At 43.9% G+C, this 26,438-nt stretch overlaps 1 protein-coding gene across 1 annotated transcript in view; it reads right to left on the reverse strand.

Moving 5' to 3' along the window:
- LOC138515795 (alcohol dehydrogenase class-3) overlaps window positions 1–18,993 on the reverse strand; it is a 216,112-nt gene extending 197,119 nt beyond the window's left edge. The window contains exon 1 of the mRNA XM_069630521.1: window positions 18,861–18,993. Coding sequence (XP_069486622.1) covers window positions 18,861–18,878 — 18 coding nt within the window. The 5' untranslated portion in view covers window positions 18,879–18,993. The remainder of the gene's footprint in view (window positions 1–18,860) is intronic.
- Between the last annotated feature and the right edge of the window lie 7,445 nt (window positions 18,994–26,438).

The following is a 26,438-nucleotide window of genomic DNA, read 5'->3' on the forward strand; positions in this document are numbered from 1 at the left end:
CATTGCCCATCCCGTCCTGCCCCACGTGTATGTTGGTTTCATGTGTAGAAAGGCTTAGTCTTTGATTCGCAATAATACCCATTGTGGCAGGCTCGATCGGCTAATAAAGACACCAGGGCTTTATGCCTAAGCATTGACGTGTGGCTGTTATCCGGAGATCAAGGACACCGCCACCACGGCTATTAATAAAAACATAGAACATCAAAGTGGGTTGTCTGATATGGAGAGTCATAGGAAAGGGCCAAGTAGCCTTTTTCAGTAGTTTAGTGGCCAGCCGGGTTGCTGTATGCCCGAGGGCCATTTTGCAGCACCACGTTCCTCAACCTCCACCATCAAATCAAAATATGTAGGAGACGGTCTGGGAAACCTGTAGCACCCAAGATAGGAACTCAAATCTGAACTCCATTACTCGCAGTGCTCGGCACCATCGTGAAAGAGGATCTTATTGAAACCATGAAGTCTATGTCTGTCAAATTGTCCCAGATATGCCAATTGCTGTTTTGGATACCTCTCAGTCGCTTGGGTGCAATTAGTGACGGATTTCTCATGAAGGTGTTGCAGATGAAAAATGTAGGAAATTATGCTTTGACACCTGAAGACAGATACATTTTTTTAAAAAGTGTGGTGGTCATGGACCTTTTTTTGTACCCCCCCTTCAACTATCTGCCTGCCATAGTATTTAATTTCACATGTGCGACTTCCTCAGATTTCTGTTGCAAACAGCATAAACAAATAACTTCCTTACAATGGTCTTGGGCTTCGAAACGGTTTTTAAAAAGTAATAGTGAAAATTACTTATTACTGAAAACCATGATATAGCGAGAACGTTTGTCTTCTGACCGAAATTAATTCGTTTGCAACAGAACAGGTCAAGCCAGTGTTTTATTGATTTATTCACCACATTAAAGTGAATACATCATCCATTTAGCTGAAGCCAAGTCCAAGATGGCACCTGTATAATATTTCAGGTGCAATTCCTTTTTATGAAAAGAGCAAATACTATAAAAACCAAACTGTTCATGAGGTTTGCCCGGCTTTAGTCGATTCTGCCGTTACAATCATGCACTGCAGTACGGCATACTTGAGGTGCAATAAAGACATGTCCCAGACATACAGCAAAGCAAGAAAGCAAGCATGGTAAGGGGGGGGGGGCGGGGTGCTGGTTCGGAGAACTAGCTTGCAGTTAAATCATTTTACGAGACTCGTGGCTAAATGGAGACTTGTGACAAGGCGTGCAAAAACTGCGCATGGAGTATAACTTGGCCGCTGTGTGTGCCCCAAAAATATTGCGGATTGCAACATGCTGAAATAGCCATAAAAGCCACCTTAACTCAAGTAGATCCATCCTAAACCTGGGTGCAGAGACGTAAAGCTCGTGGTAGTGGGTGTTAGAGATTGCACATTAACAAGTCTGTCTGTGTTAACATTATTACTTCCGTTTCACCTTCTGTAGTTGACAGGAAGAACACAATCTAGGCAGCCTGGTTGACTGGAAAGGTCCCTGGCAGGGCCTTCATGCCTGGCCAGTCTAGCTTCTTGGGTATTTTGTATTTCGCTCCTTGGGAGTGCCAATCCAACTGCATGTTTCCAAAACTGAATCGTTGTTACCAGGAGCAACGTGTGCATGCGCAGCTCTCAGGGGAGAAGAGTATCACAGCTTAATTGTGCTGGCATGATGCAATTGTTCAAGATGTAAATCAATTGGTTGGAAAGAGAAGACTTGGTCCTCTGCTGTTGTGGTGGCAAAGGACACTACTTAACGCCCAAGATTACAACAATGAGAGGAGAGACGTTTTTGTCAAGTTGTAATCCACGCCTCATGGCATTCGTCATCATCATGCCGTTTCTCACTAGAAATGAAAAACTGATTCATCACTCAACACCACCGTTTTACTTAACAAGCAGCACTATCAAAACCATTATAAAATCACGTCTATGGTCCGGTCTCAAAGCCAGCAAGCGATTGTGTGCATGTGGATGTGGAGAATTGCGGGGCAATTGACTTTATGCCCGACATGTAGCTAGCAAATTACAATTTTTCCCCCTGCTTTCGATTACTCTAGATGTGCAATGGGGGTTAAGGGAGGGATGGCTAACAAACCAATCATACCCTAGAAGGTGCCCAAACGCACCCCTATGCCCAAAGCCACAGCCCTGATATGAACATTAACCTGCTGATACAAAGCGAATTGGGCCCAACACCACACCGTAGCACATTCTATATTGGAGCCCATCCAAACATTCCCAGAATGCCTGTCAAGTACCCCCACACCAGAGTCATTAACTCATCAGTTCTTCTATGGTTGTCCAAAGATAGTGCCACTTGTGCCACTCTTGCTCTCTCAGCCATAACCATGAAAAGCAACATAAAACCTTCAACACAAGTCCTACTCAGGCTCTACGCATAACATTCCATGTGACACTTGACACTCATACACACAGTTTCACTCAAGACATACCTCAGCCACCGACTCACTGCGTCCTCTTCTTTGTGCCATTATAAAAAGGCACTGGTCTAGGGAATGCCTACACCATCTGTAAATCTGTTACTGTGAGTAATTTGTTTGAAATGGACATCTCAGCCCTTAAAATAAATACCATCTCAAGTACCACGGAAAGGGTCTAGGGGGGAAGAAGAGAACCAGGCCCGTATACTCAGGAAAAACAAGAAAGTTGAGTGCCCAGTACCAATGGAATCCTTACATGCACGGACGGAGACGTTGGTTCTGTGTTCTACAGGCCCGACTTGAATTCACAGTGGACAGAAGACCAGACTTCAAGTTGGTTTCACTGAACAGTAGACATTCCGAATGGTCACCGTCATTGGAATTAGGGCCCAGGATTTAGGAGCCCGTTGGAAAAAGGAAACCCATTTAACCAACTTACTACTCTACTTGTTACAATCATTGATACTTTGCAATGGTAACCCGAAAGCACTTCAAAAACCATCATTATTGAAACTATGTTCCAATGTCCATTGCAATCTCCAGCAGAGAAAATATGTAAGCAGTTATTTCTGGCATTAAAATAGGACCTTTGTTTGCACAGGACTTTAAATCTCCATCGTGGTGCAGCTGATTTAGTCTCTAGTACTGAAGAAGATGAATATCAAAATCTATTGTAATCAATTGTGATATTTAGGCACAGTCCATTTGCCAAACGCCGGAGTTCCCAGATCCTTCGGAGATCACTAACTAAACCATGTTTTGTGTTGGGGATTGTCAGGATGCATGGAACAAGAGAGTAAGCAATGAACGTGATGCACATATCCTACTCTTGGCCTTTCTAGAGAGATTCAACGCTCACAAAATATGCTTTAGAGGCTTAGAATTGATGCGAAATACTTTGCATTTTATTGGCAACCCATTATCTTTTATGGCATAGTGCCTCGCCCTAGTAAATCATAATGGCTCTTTGTACGATTGTTGCCATTTCTTCGAAGTGCATGTCCAGTGCGAGCCAATTTTGGGTCACGCACAGGGTTCTAAATGCCATGGCCTGCCCATGTTTTTGATGGTCTATTCACATGACCTCTACATGATTATTACACTGGAAGCCGACAGATTATGGTGGCGGCTTCGGCACCTCCCCAACATATCCACACAGAGCATGATGCGCACATCTTGTGCTCCATCAAATACTTTGCCAACTAAACACGTGTTACTAAAAGATGTGTATAACTGGATGACCTTTCATTCTACCTGCTAAACCCACTCCCCCTGTGAATGCCTCTGCGCTGGTCATACTACAGTGGCCGATTATTGCCCGGTCTGATGCTCTGCCCTCAACAAACATGTCTGGAATGGGAGGATGGTCGAATGAGGCAGTGTGACAGCAGTCATAACTCACCCGTTAAGTGGCCTGGATTCCCCTGGAGGACAGGGCTCGTTAATAGGATCTGTGAGGCTCTATTAAATTTCGTTACAACTGCCCATGGGTGATTGTGTGAACACGTGAAGCAGCTTTCACTCAGGACCATTTAAAGGGGCGGGTAAAGTGGACAATAGCCTAGGGCCAGAACAGGGAAAAGGTGCTGCAGTGACACCTTGTTTAAGTTCTCATCCGACAGAACAGGAGCGAGTTTTATATTGCGACAGGCAGCTGCAAAACATTGTCAACGGGAGGGGAATAGTAGCCTGCCCAGCCTCATCTACCATCTGTTATGCAGCTAAAGATCTAATGGCTCTGGTTCAGCACGATGGCCCACATCTCCCAACTATTAACATTCCTTTGAGAAACCAAATATCTTCCATCACCTAGGACAAAGTGCAAATCACTCTCTAGAGACACTGGCATACTAGAAAGAAGGTTTGTGGGAGGCTTAAGAATGGCTAAAAGAGCATTTTAAGGAGAAGGGTTTTAGAGGGTAATGGTGAATGACAAAGTAATGGGCCAAAGGCTTGCAAAAAAACGAAGGGAGAAATTAACATGCATTTATAATCTTAATCTAGCAGGTGTCCAAGCACACTTACATGTGTTTGCTAACTTGTAGTTGAGTGACTATTTTAGCTGGATCCCACTTCTACAAATCAGTTTTTTCTAGCATGCTAATCCAATTTAAACCAATATGACAGCACCACACAGAAAGCACCGATATATGAAGGCCCATGACTGGCAAACTGGTGTCCTTGTGACATTATAGCCACCTAGTCACCATATGCGGTATAGAGGCAGATAGAACAAATTAAAGTTTGCACAAGTAGGGTAGAACATTGTTCAAAATGGATGTCGAATGTATTAGTCCAACAGAGTTCTTGGTCATGGGCGACTATCATTCTATATGTTTGGAGATGGAGGTCATGGTTTTCTCCCAGTACACAGGGTTTTAGAAATTATCTTAAGTTAACTTTAGTCACAAGGGTGCACCAGGGACGCAGGTGTCCAAAAGGTTTAGTTCTGGCTATTAGGTGGCACTGAAAGCACTGCCTCTAAGCCGAAACTACGGTCATAAGAAGTGAAGGTGACAGAGAGATGACCTGCGAGGTGGGACAACCTGTTGGCGTTTGGTTGTTCATCCACCCATTGATCACCGATGGCCATGCAAATCCCTATGGCAATTCCGCCCCTGCTACTTTGCCCTCTCCACCCAAAACACATCCATTTTGGATCTCCGAATCTAGCGGTTTGCTTTTGAGCAGCCTTCTAAAGGGGAACAGCTCAATATCAGCTTTAAACCAGCTCCCGATATAATAAGCCTATTAACCAAGGATGCCTTCAGCCACTTGATTTATAAGCAGCGAGTGCCCTTGCACCAAATTTCTATACAAAATATGCACTGGCAAAGCCAACTGTTTCAGCTCTTGTATAGGGATTGGTCAGGAACTTTCATAATATGCCCTGGTACTCGCAGGATTTGCCAGCAGCTTTTGCCTTCTAAAGGCCTGGCAGTAACATTATGGCAATGCACAGAAAATGCAGAACCCACGCCTACCAAAAAATAAATAATGGTGCTCTGCCAATGATGGTTATATGGGACCACGAGGCACACTGCACCTATTGGGCATCCACAGTTCTTCCATGGGAAGGAACCTCCCACTCTGGGTATTCCTACCAATTTTCTTGCCCAGAGGCATATCTCCCACCAAAACACATGCTCACCTTGAAAATCCCACCAATCTGCTTCTCCCATGACCTTCGTTCCACTATCACTCAGGAACAGTCCTCCGCTCACCACTTTTTACCCCCTTCACCCATATTCATTTTTTCCTTCTCCTCTGCTTCTTCAAGCACTGTGATGTGCCCAAACATCGGCATGTTGGCACTATACAGCAAGGCATAAATTAGTTTTAAAAAATTAGCAGAGTTTGCCAATTAAAACGTTCTTGATTAGCAAACATACCCATTTATTCAGCAATAATTTACAAATATTTTTAATGTCACAAGAAGTTATTTGTACCCAAGACATAAAATTAGCATCAATGCAGCATTCTTCTGTACCGCTGAAGACATTAGTGAGGAGTCTGCCTTTGCCAAATCTTTAAAAATTTGCTAGACCTGCAGATCGAGTAACTTAAGTTTACCTATTCGACCCAAGAAAATGCACTCAACCCAGGTCAACGGAGGAAAAAAAAAAATGTAAAATATGCTTTCTGTAAAATGGTTCCCGTCACAAGAAACCCACTGCATAGAGCAAACTGAGATCTGGAGGCCAACTAGTGAATGGTATTACAGTAGATCAGATCACTACTTTGCGTAAATATCTAATTAGCTTTGTGTATTCCTTACGCAAGAGACTAAGCAGAGAAGATGGCTTAACTGGGCAAACTAACTGGAATATTGTAGTTTGCGGCCATCTCACTTTTAGTGTAGCTGGTATAAAGCAACATTGTGATAAGATAGAATGTCAAGGAGCATGGTATCAACTCATGGGTTGAGCAGCAGTTGTGCAACCAGCAGGTCACAGTACTAGGCTTGCCATCAAAAGCAAAATCGTGTGATCATGTACATTTTCAAGTGTTCACTCAAAGTTATGCATCTTCACCCACAAAATGAAATCTAGTTGACGGTGAGATTTAGATACACCAACCCATACTTCACTGTAAACCATGGAGATCATTGCAGAGTGTTATAGTAGAAATACTGTAATTATGCAACAAACGTACAATTTTAGTAATGGAATTGCATTACTGGATTAAAAAAAGTGAACAATCTTTGCCAGACATAGAACAGCATTATCCTGCTTACTTTAGGTTTTCAATTTATTTGAAAGAAGAATGTTGCCCGACACTCCCACACAGGACATAGGCACCTTTAACAGTGGAGGAGGCGATTATTTAGCTATTAGCAAATCTACAAAGTTGCATAGCAAATTGCTTTGCAGCACTGCTTATGTTATGCCTTAACAGCAAAAGTAAATAAAGAAATAGCGGAAACTAGATTGAGCATCTCCACCACAGCACGACAATCCATTACTGTGGCCATGAGCAGCACCTGAAATACACCTCAATCTTGCCCTGTAGTACCAACTGCCAATACACCACTAAACCAGCCCACAGTCCTTGCAGTACATCTGATCCTTGCCCTGCAAAATGATTTAACACCATTTAGCACAGAGATAACAGGGAAGCTCTAGCAATGCACCTCACTAATGAGATCGCATACTGCTCCAACAATGTACATCAATCCCATTCTGCCCTATACCCAGAAGGCTCACTGCTGGGACAGCACACGGCGCTAACAAAGCACCACAATCTAAGACTGTAGACTTGTAAACCCTGCTAAATAGCCAACTGAGACCAAACACAGCCCAATCAATGCACCCCAATCCTGGCATTTACTAAACCAGGTTAGTGCACATTTACGACAGACACTTGCAAATCACCCCAACTTTTCTCGCAGATTAATAAACCTTAATATGTAGCAGAGACAATAGACATCTCTAGCAATTAACCCCTCGCTCACCTTATGGAAGCATTAACACTCAACGGATCCAGCATAACTCTTGAAACGCACCACAATCCCAACCTTCAGCACCCCCTGTTAATACACTTCCAAGATGACCCACTGCTCTAGCAAAGCACAGAAGATGACTTGGTTAATACACCACTAAGAAAACATAACTATATCAATACATCTCAATCCCATCATACTGCACATCATCTTCCTACACTACCAAGACAGCAAACCGCTTTAGCAATGCACGTCAATCCAGTCTGTGGAACACCATCTACAACAATCCATCACAACCTGTACTACACCATGTGCCTGCACCACAGGGACAACATATCGCTCCAAGAAATCACCTTGATTCCCCTCCTGTCCATTGACTAATATAACAGCTCTTCCAATAATACTGGTTCAGTACACAGCCCTGGCAATGCATCGCTGTTAATACTGTTAAGGGACCACCACATAGCAGCAATGAACTTCAAGCTCACCCTGCAGCACATCCTGTTGTCACACGAGTGAGACAGCATGCAACACTAGCAATGCTCATCAAAACCATGCTCTTGCAACATCAGTGCTTGGACAACCGCTCCACTGATGCACCTCAGTTCTGGCCTGAAGCGCACACTGCTTGATCGCTTCTGCAAACCACATATTTAATTAACCGCATCACTGGGGTAGGTAAACTATAAGGCAATTTGGCAGAAACATCTGGTTGATGCCTCTGAAAGGCTGGCTGGGTTGGGAGAGAATCTGTCTGAGGATTTTTTTTTTTACTGTTGCATTTACAGTTTACAAAAAACCATACACACAACAAAATTACAAGAAAAAATAATAAACTAAAAAAGACAGCTTCTAAGAAAAAGAAACATTAAAATACAAACATCAATTAAAAAAAGTTCTTCCAAAGTAAATTTTTCTTATTCAACACAGAAATTAAAAATGTAAGAAAAAGATTCAATGCTAAAACCAAAGAAATGGCAGTGCCCCACATACGACGACACCAACACAGATTTCTGGTCACATCTGAGGTGCCAATTGTATTATCCCTGAAAAACCTTGTTCCTTCCTTATCAAACAACGTACACACAACTACCAAGTGTTTAAAGGGTTTCACGAGAATTGCTTCCCCACAGAACCTACAATCCTTCCCTAGAGCCATAGAGTCACCCAAAATATTCAGGCTGTTCCAGTTCCCGACTTTCTTGTAGAAAGGTAGTCGATTTACCCTGAAGCGCATACAATTCATACATATAGCAGAGCAGGGGAATAATGGCAGACATTCCCTAGCATGTATAAACTGAGAATATTCCACAAAGCTCGTATACGAATGAATACAATCAACCGGCTCAGCCCAGTCAAACCTGAACAGAATCTTTTTCATATGCCCTGGTCTAAGAATCAAATCAACTTCAGGAGGCACAGATATACACCAGCACAGAGCACATCCGTTCATTAAACTCAAAGACGGTACAGAGCCTGTGAGCATAGCAACCTTAAGAATCTCTTGAACGGAATTCTTGGGAGGAGCAATTATTCTTCTGAAGAAAGAAGCAGCCTCCAGACATGCCTAGCCTTTAGTGACACAAGACACAGCTCATGTCTAATGATGGCATTCGGGATCGCCATAGAAAGGCCAAGGACGTTCTTCCATAGTCTACCCTGAATCGTATTCAGAAAATCACCCATGTTATGGGAGCAAAGGTCAAGACTGAAGGATAATAGCCTCAAATTTGGCTAGATAGTAATGTCTCAGGGGCGGAGGGGGGGTAAGGAAAATGTACAAACTTTCTGCTTTAGGAACTTCATTTGAGCAGTAAGTTTCTTCGCCTTGTCATTCAAGATGGATTTCCAGTATTCAAATGGTATCCCAGATAGATTACTGTCTTGACCTGCTCCACATTATCAGTTTCCATAGTCCAAGGATATCGTATGTCCTTTGTTCTTTGTGATAGAACCAGTACCTTAAACTTTGAAGCATTAGGGAACATGTTATTTTCCTCTGCATATTCAAAGAAAAGCTGCATCTTAGCTCTAAGACATTGCGGGGTTCTATCGAACAGTATAAAATTGTCCGCATAGGCCATCCACTCCAACCTAACACTCCCCAACTTTGACGGTGCAATGGAAGGACCCCGCCACAGTCCCTCCGCATCGCACGTATAGAGGTTGAAGAGCGTAGGGGCCAGGGTACACCCTTGCTTTACACCTGTAAATATAGGTATCACGTAAGACAGAACATCATCCTCCGACAATCGAACACACATAGATGTTTTGGAGTGCAGTAAAGCAATCAGCTGGAGCCAACTTACGAGAAATGCCCAAAGAGCATTTTATACCAAAGCCTAGATCGCATCACCCCATCAAAATGCACTAGCCATATCTAACGAAGATAAATAGACATCACCAACATGAGAAAGATGGACATTATGTCTACGGTGGGACAGAATAGACTGAAGCTATAGCACTCTCTTCTGCCAATAAGGAGAAAGTTCTAGACATTTTCAGAGTTACAACGCTTGCACTGTGCTTTTGTGAAATCAGTACTTCTTGGAGAGAAAGATTAGGATGAAATTATTCCGAAATTAGACATTGGAAAGAACGCGAATTCAGAGAGGTAGAAAGCATGAGTTTAGTGAGCAACAAGGGAAATGAAAAGGATTCCCGGCCCCTACAGAACAGCCACACCTTCCTTCACTCCCATTACACACTACTCTGCGGATAGAAAATCACTCACAAAAAAACAGACAATTAACTCTTTGAATTATCAGTCCTTGGACGGGGCAGGTTGGACTGTGTACTTCGGGCCCAATTTATTTTGCTACATGCACCCCTTATTTGTAGGGCTGGGGACTATCAGCCACTTTGACATTCACTCCCTAAAAATAAAAATAGGGAGTTAAAAAAAATCCCAACCAAAATAGACAGAGGACCGTGTTACCCTGCCTTCTTCCACAAAGATGGATGAATAGGTTTGGCCAAGTAGTATGAAGTGCCACAGGAAGAATACTATTATTACTGCCTGATCTAAAGAGGTAAACATGTATATTTTAAAGTACACAAATAACTTGGTGCAAACAATTACAAACCAATTCTGTTTTACTGTTAAAACATGTTTGATCATTAATTACTCCCTTTAGCAACGGAACTTACGTTTTTGAAGTGGGAGTAAAATGTAGCTAGAAAAGTATCCGGAGCCCTGATAAACCCATTTATAATGTACTGTGACCCACTCTTTCAGTTCCGGAAGTCACACTAAATCCTCTACTTCTAATCCCTGTACACCTTCAGTCCAGAAAAGAAGGATATTTACTGAGTACTATTACATGGTAGTACGAAGGGATAGGCAACCAACAGCTATCCAGGTCGTTGAACTACGATTTTGATGACCCTAGGGAAGACTTGAGTTGTAGGCCAAGGCCAAAACAATCATGACAGACACAGGTTGCTCAGCCCTGCTAGAATAATTTTGCTGTCACTCCTAAACCCAGTTCTGCCATAGCACCCAAAGCCCCTCCCCCACAGCCCCTCGCCATGCAGAACCTTTCCACTCCAGGCATAACTCCAGGTGGAATTTCACTTACTGCTGTTTTACCTTTATATGTGGGACACCCCAACTTTTTGCTTGTGTTTCAGCCTCCTAACGCGACTTTCTGCTGCGCTCCACTGGGCTTTCGCTCATTGCTCTGGGGAAACTGACTTGTCCTTCTGACAGTCCGTACAGGGAACCCCAGTTCGCACTGAGAGGCATCTTCCTGCCAAATCTTGTCATCCCTACTGTTTTGGGCCACGAGAGAGAAGGGTGCGTCAGTCCGCAAGACTTGGGTGCTCCTGCGTCACTGTGTGACAGTGGCGGTCGCTCCTGGCAACTTTCCCGCCTTTCAAGTGTCCCGAGACCAGCTGCATCAGTGTAATCTTTGTCCTGCATTTGATATGGGGGTACAGCATCTGAGCAAAAGGAGGGGATTTCGTAGTCCAGGCGATCTTCATCAAACCTGCCAAGTTTGAACTGTTTGAACTGAGCCAAGGGCGGTGAGTAGTCATACCACTTAGCGGTGGCCCCTAGTTCATACAATACCTTTTTATGCACAAAGGACCCCTTGTCTTGATTTGGGTGGCTCTTGCTCCCTGCAGTCGTCTGAAAGTTGGGGACAGTTTTGTTTTCTGTAGCAGACCCGACTTGAATCTTAGAACCGAATTTTCCACACTTCAGAGTCCTCTTCAAATTCTTCCTTCCCGTTGAAGATTGTCCCTTGTGAGCTTTACGTATCGACAAGCGCGTTTTTATGCACAAACATAACATGGAGCACAAGGCTCCAATCCGTAGGGCTGGACTTCTTAAGTTAGGAATACCCATTTCTGGAGTTGGCCATTGTGTTAAAGTTTATGGGCCTTCCCTACTTACCGGTTTTGGCAGGAATCCGCACTTTACTGCATTCACCGAAAAGTGAATTGTACATATGTTTTATATAGTGTGGTAGTATTACCATGTTTGTCATTATTCACCTGTGTTTGTTAAAGGCCTAATTGTATATTTTTAATATACTGCTGTCTACGGGTAATTCTTGTGTTCTACCAAGGCATAAAATAAGCAGTGTCGCAGAGCAATTTGCTATGCAATTCTGTAGGTCTGCTAATTAAATTGACACTTGTGTAGCAAAGTTAGCTACTTAAATTACCATGTTTAATGAAAGCACAGCTCGAGAGAGAAAGAGAAAGAGCGCCCTTCACTCATGTGCCAAACGGCCTGTGTGGGAGTGCTATGCAGATTTTAATTTTTCAAATAATTGCAAACCAGAAACAAAAAAAAAAAATTGTTATTAAGCCAACTGTATCACATCTGTCAAAGATCATATGTCAGTCATTTTTTTTTTAAAAAAGGCTTTCAATTCCTTTTCTAAAAATGATACATTATTGCGACTGTAAAGGACTGCATTGTCTCCATGCTTTACAGTGAAGTGTATCTAAATCTCAGTGTCAATTTTGTTGGGAAGATGCATCATATTGACGAGTGGATACCTTTGAAAATGTACATGACCACGCGATCAAATGCTTTGATGGCAAACCTAGTCCGGTGGCCTGCTGGTTACATACAGCTTGCAACTAGTGCTCAAACTATGAGCCGATCCAATACTCTGAAATTCTATCTTACCATGTTGGTTTATACCTGCTACCCTGAAAGTGAGATGACCGCAAACTACAATATTCTGCTAGTTTGCCCAGTTCTCTGCCTGCTATGCCTTCCACGCCACTTAGTATTTTACATAATGAATACACAAAGTTAAGGTGATATTTACTTACAGTAGCGATCAACAGTTTCATCCAGTCTGTACATCTACAGACCTACTGCAAAACTGTACACTGTAGTTGGCCTCCAGAGCTCACTATGCTCTATGATTGCATTACATATTTGCACCTGCAGTAGAGAGAGCTGGCCAAACAGTTTTAAGAGCCTTTTTATCATATATATTAATTTGTGTCCATTCATGCAGCTAACCTTTTACAGTCTCATCCAGGGCTTGCAAAGTATTTTTGCATAGTCAAGTAGATTTTAAGAAGGGCCAGTCCTGTTTGAAGGGGAGGTTGGAAACTTATTTAAACTTACATTCTTTGCAATATATGGCAAATAAAAGTTTCATTGTGCAGGCCGGCAGCAGTGTGCCAAACTAAAGTGGGTTTGTGGTGACATGCACCATTTTACAGTACGGATTTGCAAGACCCGACTTATCTCACCAATGTCTTACTTCTGCAGTATACAAAACTGCTGTATTGTTGCTCATTTTATATCTTGGGTACAAGTATCTTCTGGTGGCATTAAAAACATTAGTACAAAATTGCTAATCAAATGGGTGGGTTTGCTTATCAAGAACAAATTAGCAAACTCTGTACATCAATTATTGAAAACTAATGTATGCCTTGCATGATGAATGTGTGCAGTCAAAATGATGCTGGGGATTGTGTAGAAGCGAACAGTAGAATGGGGAACGCTGCACAGTGCTTAATTTGTGGGGGTGTTTGCCAGGGATCTGCCTTGGCACTTAAGCACTGGTACTTATTGGGACAGCATCCATTTGATTATGTTGTGGTGTTTTGGCAACTTCATTATTTTTACTGTCAGTCAATTGTAATCACACAATAAGCAACAACACTGTACTGGCAAGGTCACTGCCTCCCAAGTTGTCTCATTGTTTTTTATGAACTTGATAACCCATGTAGGTAGGGCAATCATCAATGTTCATAGAGAACAAAGAATTGGAAGGTGACAATGCTGAGCAGTCATGCTGGCCCGGCCGCACGCTGCTTTAGTCAGTCTGCATGACTTGTTTTTCTCCGGCTTTACCAGAAATGTCGTCAGGCCTAGTATGGTAGTCGCCCGTCTGTTTCCATTTCCTTCCCACTCTCCCCCTCCCTTATCTATGGCTTAGCTCTTGCACCATCTGAAATGTCATCAGGCCGAGTATGAGAGTTAATTTCACATCCTTACTGTTCGTAGCCTGTAATGTCATTGTATTTTCCCCCTTGTTCTGTATTTTCCCCCTTGTTCCCTCCTATGCCTTGAAGCGCTTTGAAACACATTGTGTATCGATGCTATATAAATAAACTATCATATTATGACATTAGTGCCCCTTTACTAATGTAATAGCCAGCAGCACTGCCATAGTAGGGTGAGTTGACAACAGGCAGGCCCGGCCTTAGGAGGGAGGGAGGCAAGCCGGGCGACCGCCCCCGGATGCCACACCCCCCCCAGGGCGCAATTAGCCTCCGCCACGCCAGTTCGGGGGATGTCTTCAAGGGCTCCCCCGAGCCGGCATAGCAGGAGAAGGCGCAGCAGTCGGGCGCATCCAATGACAATCGGGTGCTCAGCACCCCATTTTAATCAAATGCGCCCCTCCGCCGCGGGCGCCTTCATCAACAAAAGGCAACACTAGCCCCACAACCACGCCAGCTCGGGGGAGTCTTTCAAGCGCTCCCCTGAGCTGGCATAGTGGCAGAAGGCATGGCAGGCGCCTCATTGTAAGTCAAGGCGCCCGCGGAGCGCATTTAGGAACAATAGGGTGCTTATGCACCCTATTCATAGAATTACCTCTGCGCCGGAGCGAGGAGGTTTAAAAAAAATTAAATAAAAGTGACCCTTCCTGGCCATGCCCTCTGTTGACCAGGGGCGCGCGGGGGGGGGGGGGGAACGGGCGCCAATTTGCCCAGGGCACTGCTGCCCCTAATGCCGGCCCTGACACAGGACAGTCACCAGCCAACGGCTCTGAGGGAAAGGGCAATGCCGAAGAATAAATGCCACAAGTGCAGATCAATACAAGATCGTACTGCAATGTATGACAGGCAAGAAATCATCAGTTCAGTTATAATTTTGCCTGCATTTATCCATCATTTTACCATTGGAGGAAAGCATGTTTGCTCATTTTTCTGTGGAAAGATGGTCAAAATGTTCCACTTGCCACAGATATAATCTAAGGAAAAAGTTAACTATGAGGAGTTTAAAAGAAACATGTAAAACTTTTCTTACTTTGAGACACAACTGGTATGTTATGCCGATTGGTATCCGTAAATCGCACATATGTCACAGTACATGCATGCATCTCCCTCAATGAACAGACGGGAGTTGCAGCTTTAACCCCAAATACGTTGACACTGTAGGGAGCAGCCATGGGTGTCAACAGTAGGCGGGCAACTCGTGCCTAGATGTGCCTGAAAGTTTTGGGCCCTGGCACTTTATTTTTTAACACAACAGCATATCTCCGACTAATGCAACCATTTGCTAATGGGTAATTTAACAAAGATGATGATCCAACTCCTGCAAACGTGAATGATCTTTCTGTACAAAAAGTGCGATATGCTGCATTGTCTCGTCACAATCGTATTAGGCTAGCAAGCCCTCCTATCACTTCCATCACCATCATAATGGTCTTACCGCACCTCACCCCATCCGTGGAGTGACGGAGAGGTTGAGGGAGGCGTGGGCGGTCAATAGGGACAAGGGGGAAGGAATAACAGCACGGATGCATCTTTTTTTATATTTCATTCCTTTTTTTATTACGATTAGTCAGAGTTCAGTGTGAGAGAACATGTCCATAATCTATGGACAGGTTTATTGTAAAGGCACTATCTAGACCATCTGGTACTAGATGTAGTTGCGCAATGGACTTGAGAAGTGCTTAAGCGGGCTGTAGTGGTATGGAGGCTTGCCCCAGATTAGTTTGTAAGAAACGATCCCTGTATCAAGCTCAGGGCTGGATTTTCCAAACCAGCTGAGAAAGTGTCAGCGCCAAGAGGTTGGACGTGTAGATAAATGCATGGGAAAGAAATGGGGTAAGGGTATAGGAGAGGAAGAGGAGTGGTTGCGTGATGACTTGACGGGGCTCTATGGTCCCTGGTAGTGTGTAGGTCTTTACCAGCTCAGTTTGTAAGAAACAATCCCTGTAATAGGGGAGAACGCCGGTTTGAAAGGCTGCTGACAGAAGCGTCACTGCCAAGAGTTGGACCCAAGGTAGGTGGTAAAGGAGTGAGAAGAGGAGACATGATGGACTAAGATAGATACAATTCATTATAACTTAAAAATGAAATTAATATTGAAATAGCTCCTGCGACCAGCTACTTAAACCAAGAAGACTATTGCAATCCAAAAAGGAACCTTCATAGCCTTTTGCAGGATGAATTTGAACACCAGCAGCCTCCAGATCAGACAGAAAGGTACCATATGACAAACAGCCTTCTCATTAAAGAATTATGGAAGTTGGTGAGCGAGCATTGCATGCTGGAGAGGCGTGCGCGTCTCCAAAGGGAAATCTTTGTGTGAGCTTTGAGAGAATGGCGGCAGAGAGGTCTGTAACTTGAGAGTGATGTAATTGAATGTGCGCATAAACGATAGCATGCGACTCAAAATATTCATAGTAAAGACTCAAAATATTCATAGTAAAAACCGCCAATAAACATAAGTGAATTTTAGCTGAGTGGCAGATTTAAAGCAAATAAGCTTCTTAACTTAAATGTGAGCGTTACCTCTGGGCCAACAATAAGAAAACATAATACCGTGAGAAGATAAAATAGTGTGTACCTATAACAGGCTTTGCAATGGGCTGCACTATGGAGCATAATCGGGTTTTGCATGGGATGCTGTGCAAGACGTTCCATGGACCATTAGGTGACGAACGCCATATGACGAATGATAGGCTTTCGTTAAACTTTCGAGTGAAATGCTTGGAAAAATAGATTCAAAAGCAACAATAGTAGTAGCAAAAACTCGGAAATCCCCTTCACTTTGAAAATGAACGGAAACATGAAATAATTCAAATGTATTCCTGGTTATAGTATTGTGGTCAACGTTTTTTTTTAAAAATAAAAGTAAATACAACTTTATTTAAATTATAATGATTTAATGATGTTGGGAAGGATTAGAAGGCTCGGACTCGCAATAGGCCCATGGTTGAACCAAAAACGTAAACTGCTGTTGTGGCCCTGTTTTTTTGGTCAAAGTGGGACGCTTTTTTGGCCATGGTGATGTTTTACTTCACTATGCGGCTAATAGTTTTGACCAGTGTTGCTGAATTAGAGTGACCAGATGTCCCGGTTTTGCTGGGACTGCGGCCGGAATTAGGTGCTTTGTCCCCCTTTCTCAAGATTTTTTTTCCATCGGAAAATGTTGTGGTCCTGTTTTTTTTGCAGTAGGTCGTAGGTGGCAGGCAGGAATGACTGCAGCCACACGGTATTGAAGACCGACTAACTCGGACGATTTCTTTTGAATTTCCATCATTAAAGTATGGAGTCCCTTCCTTGCTGTTGAGTCTCAAACAATTCTTGGACCATTCACAGGACGAGAAAAGTTTGGACCATCAATCCACATGAATATGTGCCTTAAGCCAATGTATTTGTTATTTGGCTTTCTACTTAATTTTTCTTGGTTGTCCCTGCAATAATCAAATTGTGGTTGTTACTAGAAGAATTGTACCCCAACTAATATCAACAGTGGGTTACTTTTGGATTTAGTAGATGGCAAAATACCCCGGAAGAATTTGTTTACTTTGCTTACACACACGTTCAGAAAGAAACATGTTGGGAAAGTGATGAATGAATGAATCTGTCTGAATTTGAATCAGAATGAATGTAGTGCGTGATTAAGTTGATTTTGGTGACCCTTGCACAACACTACCCCGGAGCGACCCCAATCTCGATTCACTCCTGGTTTTTCACACTATTATTATTTGATATATGTTGTGAATATTTTGCATTTTTTCTGTTTATTCTGCTGCTTTATCTCCAAATGTGAAGGGGTACATGTTATTAGCACTTGCACTTCATACCAGTTGCCTGGTTATTGAAGTTTTTAATTGTCGACTGTTAACAAACTCCAGGTTTTAATGAGAAAATTAATAAAATGATATATTTTTGTAAGCTTGTTTGGAATCTGAGTAGTAACTGGTGATTGATGCTTTGGGTAGTAACTGGTGATTGATGCTTTGGGACACTAATTGAAAAGGGAACAGAGTAAGCCCCTTGGCATTGTTTTGTTTGTGTTTCTCGGCTCTGCCTAAACATTTTTTGGAGTATGTGCTAAGTAGAGGGCTCATAATCCTCTTACCTCTCCAAAGGTGTTTTTTTGGCAGCAGTAATGAACCATCTCACACAGAAGAAATGTTGCATTTTACGAAATAAAAGTGGTAGTTTGTGTGATAAATTATACTCTTTATTTCACCAGTAACACTTAGACCTCCTGCTCCTTCAATCAAGTGTAGTGCCTTGACAAACACTTTTAAGGGTTAGTCCAACTTTTGTGTTAGTTGCACTGTGCCGGTTTTTTACTCTTGAAATCTGGTCACCCTATGCTGAATACATTCTTTAAAATGTGAAAACTCCCGGTTGACTACTATTCAAACAGTGTCACAAAAGCAATGAATAGCCATTTGCACCGGTGGACCAATTTTTCATTGGTGCCCGAAACAATTTTATGGGCCAGTCCGACCCCGAGCCGAGGATTCGCGTTACGGGTTTTGCAATATGCAAGACGTTGCTGTAAGCACGATGCTTTTCTCACCCATTTTAGGCTGAACTCTACTGGAAAGTAAGATTGGCCGGCAGGCACATTTTAAGAAATTACCAAGACAGCAGATGTTGGGTCACATGTACTCGAAGTCACATTGCAAACCACGGAAGGAACAGGTCAGAAACCCCATGCCTCTTCCTGGGCATGATTTTCCGAGAATAAATAAACGGACTATGGCTGCAGCGCTTTTGCTGTTCACCCCCAGGAAATAATCCCCCTTTTTACTCTATCTCTTTCGCCAAGAGGCAATTGCAAACTATTACACCAAAACTCGTGAATCTGCTTTTCCTCCCAGCCACCCCCTCGGCTCACTACACTTCAGCGCACCGCGTTACCGCTAGCAATTGGCTTGCCCTCGCTCTTACTCCGTTCGATTGCACGCACCGCCACTGTTAATAACCACCCTCCACCGCGAACTCCTTACTTTGCCGGCTGTCTCCATGCTGCTCTTCTCCCCGGCGCACGTCCTGACTCTTCTCTGCGACCAAGAGGACTGCAGGAGAGAGACTTGAACTTGGATGCGCGCGCATCTCACCCACCCCTCAGTGAAGTGTAGAAAATGCTGCGCCACCTACCGGTCGGAGAACACCACTGCAGCAAGTCCTTCTACTGCAGAAAATGCTGCGCCACCCGCCGGACAGGGAACGCCACTGCACCGAATGGGTTCCACTAGTAACTAGCTGCTCCTGTACATTACACGTGTTTGTAGAACTCGCAAATCCGCCACCCTGGGCAGCAGATTGATGGTTTTATTTAGAGTACAAGAGACAAGCCCCCCATCCCCCCACTCGCTCGCCCCCCGGACATAGCGTATTGCAGAGTGTGGAATTGGATAAAATAGGCCAGGTACAAATTAACATACATTTAATAAAATCGTTCTTCTTGCGACAAGTGTTTGAGTATTACCATGGGGCTTGTTTTTGTTAAGATATGTCGAAAACGGTGAATGTTAAAGCACACTGGAGGCACTGTAGGAATTTTGAAAAAATACCCTGGAATTTGGGTAATGTTATATTATGTTGACTTATATACCGTGCACCACTACTACCCAGGGGCAGTCTCCAGGCTCTCACGTGGCTCTGCAAGAAAGGGGATGGTGGGGTTGGTTGGTAAGGGTAGAGGGATAGGATAGGTCCAGAAGCAGGAAAAACTGGCATCTCTGTGTGTTGGGTTGCAGATGGGTTGTTTGCTTTCACTGGCTTGCGTTCATAAGGGTGAGGCCCAATGCCTGGGTTGTTTGTTGTATGTGGTGTCGGTTATGTTGGGTGCATGTTTGTGTGTTTTCTGTGTAAATTGGCTGGTATTGAAGGTTGTGGTTGACCACACTGGCTTGTGTATCTGTAAGGGTTAGGCCCAGTGCCCGGGTTGTTTGTTGTATGTGAATATCTGTTACATTGGGTGTTTGTTTGTGTGTTTCATGTGTAAATTGGCTGGTGTTTAATGTTATGGTTGTAGACACTGGCTTGTTGTGTCCATAGGGATATGGTCCTGTGCCTGGGATGTTGTGTGTGTTGCCCCTTTAAGGGAATGTGTCCATCCCATGTGTATTGCCCTTTTAACATAGGCCATGACTGTGTCATGGGCCAAGCAAATAAAAGGAACCCATGCAGGCAAGTGCCACAGAACGGCTGCAGTCTCTCATTTCGGCCTGCAGGGCCACGACATGTGAGTACGGGCCTGCAGGCCATGATGCCGGTAGACCCTCGAGCCAGTAAGGTCGCAAGGGTCCGCATGGTCATGGCTATGGCACGCCCTGCCCCCACTCAAGACCGGGTGTCCCCTGGCAACCCTCTAAGGTGCTGATGACTCATAGCACCCCCTGGGGCCACCTGGAAGCCCATAGCAGTCCCCCATATAACATGGGATTGTTATTGTATGTGAGTGATTGTTATGTTGGATGTGTGTTTATATGCAGTTTGGCCAGCCCATGGGCGTGTATAGTACAAGGGATGTGTGTGTAGAAGGGGAGCAGGAGTGGGGGTTTAGTACATTGGGTACTCTCAAAGTTTTTCTTGGTTGCTAATCTTCACGATTCTATCAAAGTGTGACACATGGTTAATCTTCACAATTCTATGTAAATGTGAGGCCAGGCTAATCTTCACAAATCTAAATGTGACATGGTTAATCTTGACAAATCTAATGTGCCACATGGTTAATCTTCACAATTCTATTTAAATATGACACATGTCTATTCTTCATAATTCTATCTAATTGTGACGCATGGCTAATCTTCACAAATCTTTCTAAATGTGACTCATGTCTAATCTTCACAATTCTATGTAAATGTGACGCATGCCTAATCTTCACAAATCTATGTAAATGTAACGCATGCCTAATCTTCACAAATCTATCTAAATAAAGTTTTAGTAAACATTTTAGAGGCATGGCAAGTGACCGGCTTGTAAAAAGTAGAAAGTCAGAGGAATAATCTGTGCTTTAAATTGAAAAAAAGAAGTTCAGGTACTCACCAAGCTAGGTTTTAGGTGGACCAGGACACTGGTCCGGAAAGGTCTCTCGCGACGGGCACCTGCGAGTCTCTCTGACACATTTCTAATAATCTTACTCGCTGTCTCCCCTTCCATTTCCATAGTCCTCTATGTGTCTCACTTTCCATGGGTGTCCCACTCTTCATGTGCCAAGCTCCATCTGTGTCACCCTCGATTTGTCTCTCTCTACACTTCTCCCCACCTCTGCTCCAATCATGTTTGTGTTTGACCCTCCTTTTCAGCTCTCTAGCATGTCATGCTGTAAGAGTTTCCAACTAAAAGCCCAGTATAATGGTGTACTCTTAAGTCATTCACTTGAAATTTGAGTCTCACAGACTAGTGCAGCTATCTCTCAAAGATGTCCATCAATCACAGACTGATTTTGCCCTGTTTTGGCCCAATTATTTTGCAGTACAAACGTTACTAGGCTTTGCGAGAATGGAAGGTTAAAGACAACTAATACTAAACTAAGAGCGATGATCTATGGGCAAACAAGGGTTCCCAAAGAGAAAAGCCACTCGTAAACTCTCACAAACTCTACTGAAATCTAACGAGGGTCACAGGGTAACTGTATCAATTAAATAATGAACAGGTAGGGCTATAACTTAGCTTCAAATCTGATCCTCTTAATGAGTTGCTCAAGGGACCTTTACTGAGGGCAACATAACACGCCTAGGCTTTAGTGGGAAGGGGCATTTTCTTCCACAGAGGGCATCGCTCATTCTAATATTTGCATGTTAGCAGTCCTCCCCCTGCAATTTTGATTGTTTGCACTACAAAGTGCAAACAATACATGGACATTTGGGAGGGCCAGTTTGCTGTGGATTGTTTGCACTTTCAGTGCAATTGTAAATGCTTCCTGGCATGTATGTGTATGGGGGGCATTTATGTGCCATTTTCCAGAATCTGCCCAGGTTCTATCAGTTGCTAAACGCTGGTGTATTCCATAGGAATCCAATGCATATCCACCTTCATCAAAAGCAGTAGCTGGAGAATATGCATTTGTTATTTATTTATTTATTTATTTATTATTGTGCAATTAGATTAATTAATTAACACTTTAAGCACATTTCATATTAAAAATGATCAAAAATAAAACAACAACTTAATTTACAGAATCAATACAACACATATACAATTTCCACTTGATTATAACTTCTATAATTATATTAAAATACATTTTGTATATCATTCTCACCATTGCTATACTTTTACATCGTCCTATATTTGAATCTTTTTCTATATATCATAGGCTGCTGAGGTTATTACCACCGAAGTAGCCCCGAATATGGAAGACCAAAATTGATCCTCTTCACAGTCCTCTGGCTTTCTCCAAAATTTTCCATAACCCCCAACATAGATAAACTGCAAGGCTTTATATTGGGTCAAGATATGTCTAACCACGCTCCTGTGAACTCCCTTGTCTGCAAGATGTTCATTTGCAGGTTAAGTTTGAAATGCTTAATCTCTATGAAGGTAAACTTTTGTCAAATAACCGGAGGGCTTATGTCTTTGCCAACCCTGTCTGGTTAAATCCTGGTATCTCTTCTTCTCGTGCAGAGTGTCAACATTGTTTTCCATGTCCCAGTCCTTTTCTTTCTTTTTTATTTTATTTTCAGCATTGCAACCTTGTTCTAGTATATCCTTATCTAAATTCAACCGGACCAAGCATTTGTTTTTGACAAGTGGAATGGATGGTAGTGGTATATATATACTTTTGAAGGTGCAACAAGCAATTTTGAATACAAAATAAAGGAAACATATGAATAACATATTTGAATACAGCACGAGATAAAAACAAGTGATGAGCACTTATGAAGAATGTGAAAGCAAGCTGGTGGAAAAGAGTGCACACCACAGAGTGCGTTTTGTGAGATACACATTGTGGCAAACCCAAGAGACTGTCAAGCAGAATCTGAAATGAGTGTTGACCAATGACACACGTTCAGAGAGAGAAAATCTGTGTTGGCCAAAAGCTTGAAGAATACAGAAGCACAACAAAGTGGTTATCGGTTGAGTGACCTGTGATGGATGAACTGTGTGGTCCGACAACTGCGCCTAGACCAAGTGACGGCTGCTTTAAGAGAGCTAAGGAAAGTAAAGATAAAAAATCTGTATTGTATAACCATTGCTGAAGTGAATGAGAAAGAGAGCAATCTATGTGAACTATTGAAAAGCCTGGAAGATTAAGAAGTTGAACTGGAACTGTTTTGAAAGCCAATAGATTTGGACTGATTGTAGTTTTGAAGCTGGAAGAGCTAACTTCTCGGGGAAGGGAACCCTGAGGCTTTTTTGAACGCAGGGAAAGGGAATATGAAAATAAGCCAGGAGCTGGAAGAAACTCACAACTTTATTTGGAACACTGCTTCTTTTGTTGCTGACATGCCTGCATATTGTATATATTTGGTTGTGAAGGCAAGTATAGGTCTTGGACACAGACAGACCTTTCAGTTGAACTTACTGACACAGACTATACTTAGTTTTCTTTAGATAGGGAAATCCCACCTTATCATAGGAGAAGTTAGGCCTTACTCCATCCTGCCATTTAAGAGAAATAAAACATTTATCTAGAAAGTTGAAACTGTTGTCTGTGTCTCGCTTCATGAGGCCTTCACACTTTGCATTGTGGAATTGTAGTCCTCTGTTTATAATGGGGAAATCCAGGACCACAAACCCCAGAATGAAAAGTTAAAACCAGGACTGAACTGGCCTCTCCCAAATGAAATCAATATTTTAGCATGAAGCATGGTGTTAAGCAAATGTGAAAATTCACATAAAAGCAAACTCTTTTTGTATGTTAAACTAACAGACATCATGGACATACATGAGATTTTAAAGAGTTTTATATTGTGCTCACTTGCATTGTGTTCACTTACATTGTCTTGTAAGAAGAAGGCACATATCTGGTAGGTACCTGGAACTTTATATTTATGCTTTCAGTTAAAAATGGCCCATTACAGCTACTATCACCTAAACAGATATGCATTAGAAAATGCCCTGCTGAGAACAAACACATAGTTAAAAAGTAATTGGGAGGCCCTTAGGTTCAGCTCTCCTCTTATGCAGTGAGGGGTGGGAAGGCTACTTGATCACAGGACACTGTAGGTGAATTTCCTTCTCTTCTCATTACTGAGTACCAGTACTCTCCTTAAGAGAGATGGGGAGCAGGTGCAAGTGGATTTAGGTCACCTGGCCTAAGCCCCACCCACCAGGTGCCATCCTGCCTGCTGCTCTTTTTCACCACTTAGCAAGCCCCACCCACCTGGTGCCTTCCTGCTTGCCGCTGTTTCCCTACTTAAGGAGCCCTCCAGCCTCTTTTCCTTTGCAGATGGGGAGCAGGTGCAAGTGGATCTAGGTCACCTGGCCTAAGCCCTGCCCACTTGGTGCCTTCCTGCCTGCTGCTTTTTTTCACCACTTAGCAAGCCCCGCCCACCTGGTGCCTTCCTGCTTGTCGCTCTTTTTCACAACTTAGCACGCCCGACTCACCTGGTGCCTTCCTGCTTGCCGCTCTGTTTCCCTACTTAAGGAGCCCTCCAGCCTCTTTTCCTTTGCAGATGGGGAGCAAGTGCAAGTGAATCTAGGTCACCTGGCCTAAGCCCGCCCACCTGGTGCTTTCCGGCTTGCTGCTCTTTTTCACCAGTTAGCAAGCCCCGCCCACCTGGTGCATTCCTGCTTGCGGCTCTGTTTCCCTACTTAAGGAGCCCTCCAGCCTCTTTTCCTTTGAAGATGGGGAGCAGGTGCAAGTGGATCTAGGTCACCTGGCCTAAGCCCGCCCACCTGGTGCCTTCCGGCTTGCTGAACTTTTTCACCACTTAGCAAGCCCCGCCCACCTGGTGCCTTCCTGCTTGCTGCTCTTTTTCACCAGTTAGCAAGCCCCGCCCACCTGGTGCCTTCCTGCTTGCTGCTCTTTTTCACCAGTTAGCAAACCCCGCCCACCTGGTGCATTCCTGCTTGCTGCTCTGTTTCCCTACTTAAGGAGCCCTCCAGCCTCTTTTCCTTTGCAGATGGGGAGCAGGTGCAAGTGGATCTAGGTCACCTGGCCTAAGCCCGCCCACCTGGTGCCTTCCGGGTTGCTGAACTTTTTCACCACTTAGCAAGCCCCGCCCACCTGGTGCCTTCCTGCTTGCTGCTCTTTTTCACCAGTTAGCAAGCCCCGCCCACCTGGTGCCTTCCTGCTTGCTGCTCTTTTTCACAAGTTAGCAAGCCCCGCCCACCTGGTGCTTTCCTGCTTGCCGCTCTGTTTCCCTACTTAAGGAGCCCTCCAGCCTCTTTTCCTTTGCAGATGGGGAGCAGGTGCAAGTGGATCTAGGTCACCTGGCCTAAACCCGCCCACCTGGTGCCTTCCGGCTTGCTGAACTTTTTCACCACTTAGCAAGCCCCGCCCACCTGGTGCCTTCCTGCTTGCTGCTCTTTTTCACCAGTTAGCAAGCCCCGCCCACCTGGTGCCTTCCTGCTTGCTGCTCTTTTTCACCAGTTAGCAAGCCCCGCCCACCTGGTGCATTCCTGCTTGCCGCTCTGTTTCCCTACTTAAGGAGCCCTCCAGCCTCTTTTCCTTTGCAGATGGGGAGCAGGTGCAAGTGGATCTAGGTCACCTGGCCTAAGCCCGCCCACCTGGTGCCTTCCGGCTTGCTGAACTTTTTCACCACTTAGCAAGCCCCGCCCACCTGGTGCCTTCCTGCTTGCTGCTCTTTTTCACCAGTTAGCAAGCCCCGCCCACCTGGTGCCTTCCTGCTTGCTGCTCTTTTTCACCAGTTAGCAAGCCCCGCCCACCTGGTGCCTTCCTGCTTGCTGCTCTTTTTCACCAGTTAGCAAGCCCCGCCCACCTGGTGCATTCCTGCTTGCCGCTCTGTTTCCCTACTTAAGGAGCCCTCCAGCCTCTTTTCCTTTGCAGATGGGGAGCAGGTGCAAGTGGATCTAGGTCACTGTCAGTGGTGTGTCTTGACGCACGTGACATAATTCTATTTTAACTCCATCAAGTGTGGGTTTTGATATTTTGGAGTTTTCATGAGCTGTGATCGCTGCTGCCTCATCTATGAAGGTTATATCATAGGTATTGGCATTCTTGTTGATTACATAATCAAAATCATTTTCTTGGCTGACATTATGATCAACAGTTATCCTGATCGAATGTCTTAGCTCGGTTGCAGGAGGTATACTCCTTGGAATTTTATCAATTTTTTTAATGAGCCTTCCTACCGAAGAAGAAAAAAAACCATTCTGTCAGCGTTTTGCATAAAATTAGCATAAAGCTTAAGTAAAAATAGAACTCCTGTGGAAGGAAGAAGATTCGGGTCTATTCTTGCGGTCGACTTCGGGGTCAGGCCCCTGCACCACCCACCTTCTTAGCCCTGCCTCTTCCTTCCTGCCTTTAACTATTAGATCAAGGGCATCTCTCGCCCAGGCGTACGAAGTGAAGGGCAGACGAAGAAAAGGGCAATTCCTGTTTGGACCTGTTCGGACCAGGAGGACCCAGGGCCCGCCCCCCTGCTCAGACAGCAGATAAGCATGCACCAACA

Source organism: Ambystoma mexicanum, chromosome 6q (genome assembly GCF_040938575.1).
Source record: "Ambystoma mexicanum isolate Mex_15411 chromosome 6q, UKY_AmexF1_1, whole genome shotgun sequence".
Lineage (NCBI taxonomy): Eukaryota > Metazoa > Chordata > Amphibia > Caudata > Ambystomatidae > Ambystoma > Ambystoma mexicanum.